General features: G+C 32.9%; 1 protein-coding gene across 1 annotated transcript; it reads right to left on the bottom strand.

The window, feature by feature from the left end:
- Nucleotides 1-5,393: 5,393 nt before the first annotated feature.
- LOC121465505 (olfactory receptor 4F4) lies at nt 5,394-8,365 on the bottom strand. Its single transcript, XM_041678722.1, has 2 exons — nt 8,357-8,365; nt 5,394-6,365 (listed from the first exon to the last, which is right to left on the bottom strand). The coding sequence occupies exons 1-2, from the start codon at nt 8,363-8,365 to the stop codon at nt 5,394-5,396; spliced, it is 981 nt and encodes a 326-aa protein (XP_041534656.1).
- Nucleotides 8,366-8,723: the final 358 nt, after the last annotated feature.

Here is an 8,723-nt window from a genome sequence, read left to right as displayed (position 1 = left end):
TGTTTCTTTAAGTAGGCATTTACAATCATTATCTCTCCTAAGCTCATAGCTGCATCTTGAAGATGCTCAGAAAAGGTGCTATTTTCATTTGTTTGTAGAAATTGTTTTCTCACTGATTTCTTCTGTAAGAATTCAAGGAGTAATTCAAGAGTTTTGAAAAAACTCTTGCCCATTAATTGTATCTTATATTGTTACTTTATGTCCATTAATTGATTTTGTAATTTCATGATTATAAATTTGAATTATGAACTTGAATTTTATAAATATATTTACTTCTGAACTATTTAATTACATCTTCTCAAACTGAAAATATGAAAGAGTAAATACTTTATTTTTGTCTTCCTTTTTAATAATCACATTACAGAATATTTTGCTATGGATATATATATATATATTGCAATAGCCCAAGAAGTTTCAGAATACTTAATAAGCCTACTAGTTACAGTAAAGAAAAAATAATTTAATTTTTTAAAAATTTTAATTATTTTTTATTTTGATACAAAAAATCTCTGTGTAGCTTTGGCTGTACTAGAAGTTACTGCTCAGTAGACCAGGATGGCCTGAAACTCACAGAGATCCACCTGCTCTTCCTTCTATAATTTGAAATTAAAGGTGAATGCCACTACTGCATGGATATCACTGTTCTGTTTTCACAATCATTTTGCAGATATTTTTATGTTCTAATGCTTCAACTTATGCTCCTTACCTCACTGATCCTCATATGGACTATTTCTTGGCAGAGTTTTCCAGCTTTTTTTAGTGTTGTTTTAGTTTTATGATAGCAATTAGGTTCCTTTAACTGTGATATAAAAATTGTTTTGATCTGTGCATGGTGATACATGCCTGTATTCAGCACTTGGGCATGTGAACTAGGTATATTTTCATGAATTTGAGACAGCATGGGATACATGATGAGTTGTAGGCCAGTCTTGATTACATGACATGATACTCTGTCTCAAAAAGTAAAATACAGAAGTTACAAAATAATCTTGCATGTTTATGCTACAGACATAGCATCAGCTATTTGTCCAAGAATTACAAATTTATTTTAGTGACAAGTAGTGACTATAACAACACAAGGACATTAGATATGATTTTATTTTACTCAAACTCAATAAATATTTTTCAAAACTCACACTTGAAAACTGCCTTTACTTTATTAAAAAAAGTAATTTATACTGATATTTACAATTGAAATTAAAGATCTACTTATTTGTCTTATTCAAATAAGTGTATTTAGAAAAGCAAAACTACTGCTACTAACTTACAGGCAGGTTAAGTTTGTTTTCTATTTAGTGAATTGTTTCATTTAATTGATATTATATTACTTAAATAAAATATCATTAAATCATGTATTTTTATTTAAACTTGAACTTTTAGAGATTTCAAAATGCTTTATATTTTTTTTAAATTAATTCCCTGAGAATTTTATACAATTATCATACGTATCACATTCCCCATGAATACCCCCAGATACATCCTCCTTTTCAATCTTCCCCAAAATTGCAGGTTTTATTATATTTTTTAAATTATGTCCATATTTATGGGACTGTATGGTAATCTGTGCTCATGTGGAGGGTGCATACAGAGGGCAGAAAGGCATCAAATCTCTTGGTGCTGGAATTGTAGTCCATGAGAGCTGCCTGACAAGTTCTGCTAAGTGAACACAATTCTTCTGGAAAAGCAGAAAGCATCCTTAACTCCTGCAGGGACCTTGCAGTTTTTCAATTCGTTTAATTCTACAGTGTGTTTGTGTGTGCATGTGTGTGTGTGTTTGTACTCATGTACACAGGCTGATGTGTGTGAAATTGTGTATGCATACGTGCATATATATGTGGTGGTCATAAGACATGTCCAGAGGTGTTCAGCTTGGTTTTTAAAACAATTTGTCTTACTATTACCCTAGGCAGTCTGGTTAGTGATCCCCAGAGAGCTGAGAATAGATGCATATACCATTAATTTGAGTCTTTCCACTGAGTTATGGGAGTTGAATTCAGGTATCTGTGCTTACTTGGTGCTAGTGCTAATCACTTTATTTTTAATTATGTAAAATATTTTTGATTCTCAAGTCAAATTATAAGATGTTTAGTATAGATTATAATATTACTTATTCTTGCTGATATCAAATTTATAACCTAAAATGATTTATTAAATATTTTTTAAATTACACAACTATATAATACATGTTTCTTTGTTTTAAAATAAAATTAACATTCTATTTTTTTTTTGTTTTAATTTGTTTGTTTGCTTTTTTTTTTTTTTTTAATTTATTTATTAAGGATTTCTGCCTCGTCCCCACAACCGCTTCCCATTTCCCTCCCCCTCCCCCGATCAAGTCCCCCCCCCCCCTCATCTGCTCGAAGAGCAATCAGGGTTCCCTGACCTGTGGGAAGCCCAAGGACTGCCCACCTCTATCCAGGTCTCGTAAGGTGAGCATTCAAACTGCCTAGGCTCCCACAAAGCCAGTACGTGCAGTAGGATCAAAAACCCACTGCAATTGTTCTTGAATTCTCAGTATTCCTCATTGTCCGCTATGTTCAGCTAGTCCAGATTTATCCCATGCTTTTTCAGACCTAGGCCAGCTGGCCTTGGTGAGATCCCAATAGAACATCCCCATTGTCTTAGTGTGTGGGTGCACCCCTCGTGGTCCTGAGTTCCTTGCTCGTGCTCCGTCTCCTTCTGCTCCTGATTTGGACCTTGAGATTTCTGTCCGGTGCTCCCGTGTGGGTCTCTGTCTCTGTCTCCTTTCATCGCCTGATGAAGGTTAATATTCCTGAGGATGCCTATGTGTTTGTCTTTGGATTCGCCTTATTTAGCTTCTCTAGGAACATGAATTATAGGCTCAATGTCCTTTATTTATGGCTAGAAACCAAATATGAGTGAGTACATCCCATGTTCCTCTTTTTGGGTCTGGCTTACCTCACTCAGGATAGTGTTTTCTATTTCCATCCATTTGTATGCAAAATTCAAGAAGTCCTTGTTTTTTACTGCTGAGTAATACTCTAATATGTATATATTCCATACTTTCTTCATCCATTCTTCCGTTGAAGGGCATCTAGGTTGTACCTTACGAGACCTGGGACTTAACACAGGGCAGGGAACCCGGTCTGCTCTTTGGACTGGAGAGGGAGGGGGAGAGGAGTGGGGGGAGGGTGAAAAGGGTGGGAGGAGGGGGAGAACGGTGGGAAGAGGGGGAGGGAAATGGGAGGCTGGGAGGAGGTGGAAACTTGTTTTTTTTTCTCCTTTTCTCAATAAAAAAAATGAAAAAAAAGAAAGAAAAGAGAAAAAAAATAGTGCACCCCCCCAATCAGCAGGAAATATTCTAAACTATGCAAATATTGCCAAATTTTGTTTATAAATATTTATTTAAATTTAAATGGAAATATGATATAGAGATTTACATTGGCATGGATCTTGGTTTATTGATACAAATTTAAGGTCAATTTTGTTAAACTGTATATATATTTCTGCTCTTAAGGTGTTGTGCTTGTGCAGCTCATTTAAAAATGTAATATATCATAAAGAAATATAGGTTAATAGATAATCATCTATAATAGTCAAGCTTGTATTGTTGTTTGCTCATTTTTCTAAATGTACAGAGATACATTTTAGATGGATAAGCATTCTTCAAACCTTTCAAAGACTACAGAATATGGCATTTAAAATGTTTAAGAACTTAGGACTTTTAATGAATGACATGAGACATATCTGCTTCTGGCAACACCAATTACTTCAAGAGGACTTAAGTAATATTATATTCTTCTGGAGTTTTTAATGAAGCTGAAGAATTTATAGTTTTAATTATACTTTTCTTATTTATAATAAAATATAAAGTAAATATGAATATTGTAACTATAAAAAATATTTGTAAAGTTTTACATCAGGTTCACATCTTGAGTTAATTTTGAAATTATTCTCTGAAATGATGAATAGATACAATAAATTATGTTTCATAGCACCCCAGTTGTTCTACCAATTTACATATAGCTTTTTTATTTTACCACTGATTAGGTCATAGGTAAGTTTTTGATATGATTTAATATCTTTGTGAATACTTGTACTATTTTTGTCACCTATGTAGGCATAATTTAAAACCTTTTATTATCTTAAATTTCCATTTCTATTTGCTCATTGAGATTACAAATCATTCAGCTATGTGGCTTACTCCTCAATATACGTGAAGTTCAACATTAGCCTCCTTCCATAACAATCGTGGGAAAAGTAAAAGAGTCAGCAGAATCACTTGTTTTAAAGAAAACTTTTAGTTTCCTTTACTTCTATAATGACCTTTGGAATCCGGCACTAGGCTGGAAGAGTATGTGCACATTAGTATTCACTCAAATACACTCATTTGCACCTAAGTGTACACATTTCCATTGTAATTACAGTGTCCCAAATGAACATGTTAAGATCAGAATTATAATGTCTTTGGTGAAAGTTGTCATATACCAAAGTTTGAAAGCTCTTGACTATGTTAACACAGAGTAATATTAGCGTGGATATTATAATACAACCAAATATTCACTGAATAGTAAATATGCAACATGGTTATATTGTCTTATGTATATGTACTACTTCATTACTTCTCATAATAACCATATATAATGCACATCATGATCTCCTTATTATTAAGGCATAAAAAAGAATTACAAAAGAAAAATATATAACCATATCCATGTTTATTAAGGTTTAAGTAGAATTGAAACTGCATCTTTTAACTTTAAAATGGGAAATAAAAAATGTATATAAGTGATATACTTAATGCCAACATGGTAAGACACTGGAAATTCTTAATTCTTTTTGCTACTTTGCAACCAGTTGCTGTATCAGATGTTTTTGATTAACTTGAATTAAGTATTAGAATGTTCAATCTTCCTAACATACCTGCTAGTGAACTAATAGATTATGGCTTGTTATAGTTGTGGGAGACAATTCATAGATGGCCACCAAGTAGGAATATCATTTAGGAATCTCTGTAGTTGGCATAGAAACACTTATGACTTTACACATTTCTTTTGGTAAGGTGGTTAGTAATTCTTTTAGTATGTTCTTTGGGACAAATGAATCAAATAAAAATTTCTCTAATGTAAAATAGTCCAGCTTATACCTCTGGTTATCTCAAAACCCAAAGTATTAAGAAAGTCTGTGTTGGGAACAAATAATAACATAATACCTTCAATTGTTCTAAAAATTGTAAAATGGTATTTTGAATTAGTGTTATTAATTTGGAAACTCTATACAAAAGTAAGGTACAGAATAAACTGAGATAATATGAGAACCTTCTTTATCAATTACTAAGTGACATAAAGCTGAAATGTTAAACTCTTCATAAAGTTTGCTGAAAAATTTAATAACTACTTCTTTCATTATCTCAATTTCATGGCTATAAAGATCTAAGACTTTGCCCAAAAGCTTAAATTCCATTGTCTTAAACGTTTTATTGCAATTTTCATCTCTGTGTTCCTCAATGTGTATATAATGGGGTTCAAGAGAGGAGTGACCACAGAATAAAACACGGCAAGAAATTTATCTAATGACCTGATGGGAAAGGGCCAGGCATAAATGAAGATACAAGGTCCAAAAAACAGAAGAACAACTGTGATGTGAGCAGTCAGTGTGGACAAAGCCTTAGATGATCTATCAGAAGGGCGGCGCTGGATGGTCATTAGAATGACAGTGTAGGAGATGATTAGAAGAACAAAAGAACACACAGTGAGTATACCACTGTTGGCAATGACCATGATGTCCAACCTATATGTGTCTGCACAGGCAAGTTTGACTACTCTTGGAAGGTCACAATAAAAGCTGTCAACCTTATTGGGACCACAAAAGGGTAAGTTCACTGCAAAGACCAACTGACTCACTGAGTGTAGGAAGCCGATTCCCCATGCAGCAATCACAATGCCAAAACACACATTGTTACACATAATTGTAGTGTAGTGTAGAGGTTTACAGATTGCTACATATCTGTCAAAGGCCATGGCTATAAGAATCACCAGCTCACTCCCACCAAAGAAGTGAAGGAGAAATATCTGTGCAAGGCAGCCCTTGAGAGAAATGACCTTACGTTTGCAGAAAAAGTCAGCAATCATCTTGGGAGCTGTCACAGAAGACAGAGACAGATCTATGAATGAGAGGTTGGCCAACAGGAAGTACATAGGAGAATGGAGGTGGGAATCAGAAATCACAGTTATGACAATAAGAAGGTTGCCAAAGACAATTCCTACATAGAAAACAAAAAAGAATGCAAACAGAAAGATTTGGAGTTCTTGAGAATCAGAGAGTCCAATAAAAATGAATTCAGTCACCACAGAGTGATTTGTTTCTCTTGTTGATTCATTCCAGAAGAAAGTCTCAGTAAATGCCTTGGAAACGAAATACAAAGGAAATCAGTGTTGTTATGTGCAAATTCTACACTCAGCTCACTCATTAAGGACTTGTTATGATCTATTCATAAAAGTCCCCAAACAAAAATCACAACTTATAATTTATACTATGTTTCTCTTTGCTTGTATTTTTCTTCTGGTAGCCAAGGATCCCATTGTGTCCATGGTTATAAACTCCAACCTCACACAATGCAACTGTTCTTGCTGCTTTTTCTGTCTCCACTCTTATCCTAGGCTGACTTCTTTTTCTTCTGAAAGTCAAAATACTATGGTGTATAGAACATTCCTTACATTTTTTTATGTTAAAGTTCTTAGGAGAAAAAAAAATTACCTAAATGAAGCAAAAGGTAGAAAATAGACTAAAAATAAGTAAAAATATATGATTTAAAATGATTTTGAGGTACAGTAGACCTGTATAATATAAAATACAGATCATATGGAAAGTAATGTTATATTGGAGATATGAGGATATAAGGAGTTATATTTCTTAAATTTCTTGTGATAATGCTGTAATTTGTTAATTTTGGGATTTATTTAACCACAACCCATTTTGCTTAGAAATTATGTTTATTCTTCCAGATTCCTCTAATTCTTCCCAGTTATGTACCAAAGTAGTGTTTACAAAGTTTCATGAAACTTAGTGACTATATTTTTTCTAAATATAAGGACAGATCTAATCATAAAATAAATTATGAAAATCATGTTCATGTCTTCCTTACATATCAAAATGAAATCACCCCAGCACTGATATAGTCAAAGACAGGTTTCCTATTGTGAGACAAATTATGGTGTGACTAGTTCATTAAAGCCTTTTTTTAAGATTGACACTATGTAAATTAAAGTTGTATTGAATGGTTTGTTTGTTTTAAAATGTTGGAACATTTGATTTCACTGATAGAGAAGAAAAAATTCCACATCATATTTCCATGGTAAATATGCCAAGGATGAAGATGGTTCTAAGATTCTCATATGCAGAAAACACAAAATCCATCGTAGTAGAAAATAAGAATTACAGAATGTTGCTTTTGAGGAAAAAGGAATTTTGACACTCACTGTGGGTCATTCCTTCAGAATTAATATTGCTAAGAGGAGAATGATAAAATGGAATCTTCATCAAGTGTCCTTTTATCAGTGCGGTCGCCTAAAAGTTAATTTGAGACTCTTGAAAAGACTCAAAAAGTTTTAGAAAATGTAATGATTTTATTATTAAATTTGCATTCACTGAAGGGGTTCTCTTGCATCTTACATATTAATTTTATTGTAATATCCAAGGTTCAAGTGTGATTAAAGAGAAACACTTTCATCACATTAACTTTGAATTCAATCTTTAAAATGTTGTGCTTTTCATGTGTCTTTCCCCTGACATTTTTATGTTTCTTTCTTTTTCTTTTTTAAAGAAAATATCTTTATACTCACAGGGATGGGAATCAGAACTTTGGGTTTAAACACAGATCTTCTGCTTGATCCTGGATGTATAAGAAAACCTTCTGGGATTTCATTTTTCTGTTTTCAAAGTATTACAACCCAATCCATAGTTCTCAGAAATTCTACAGTTCTAACAATACATATTGCAACTTCTACACGAAATAAATGTTGAAAACTATGTTTCACTGGGATTATATAAAACAAACAAACAAAATAATAAAAACAAATAAACAAAAGAAAATACAGAGAGAGAGAAAGTGTTATACACAAGAGTTATATAAAACCAATAGATATGTTACCTAAGGAAAATTATTGCTAGAAGACTCTTAACATGAGTTCTCCCATTCATATTAACTCATCTTAATCACTGAAATTATTTAAGGAAACTCTACAGAATTTTTCATACTTTTTTTTCTGAAGCTAAAGTTTTAATTGAACTCGGTACAATGAATTTCTACTGAGAGAAGTGAAGCATTTAACTACCTATCAAATTCTATCCTGTAGTTGTTTGTACTGCTGAATTTTAATTTTGTCATTCCACTTACCTCTTTCATAACTAGATGAGACAACAGTAATAGTTAGAGAAAGAATACTGCTGAATCCCTCCTATATATTCTTTCAAAGTGTTAACATATCTGGGAAATTAGCTTTTATGTGAATTTTCCTGATAATCAAACTGATTGGCCAATGATAAGCACCATGCAGTAGCCATAAACCCTTGGAGGATGCAGAAGCAGCACCAAGTTGACTTGGGAGACTGACTGACTTTTATAGTGTCACAGTTTCCCTTGGCCTTTGGAGAAAATATGGTCTACTTGTGAGTTGAGGGACATCGTCACAAATTCTTGGATTATTAGATAATTATTTCAACTCAATCTAAGTGTGACTGCAAAAGAGTAAAATTAATTAAAT

The sequence above is a fragment of the Microtus oregoni genome, unplaced genomic scaffold (assembly GCF_018167655.1).
Source record: "Microtus oregoni isolate MIOR12 unplaced genomic scaffold, Mior012 000031F_ref0000149, whole genome shotgun sequence".
NCBI classification, from domain to species: Eukaryota; Metazoa; Chordata; class Mammalia; order Rodentia; family Cricetidae; genus Microtus; species Microtus oregoni.
This window is presented reverse-complemented; position numbering and strand designations above follow the sequence as displayed.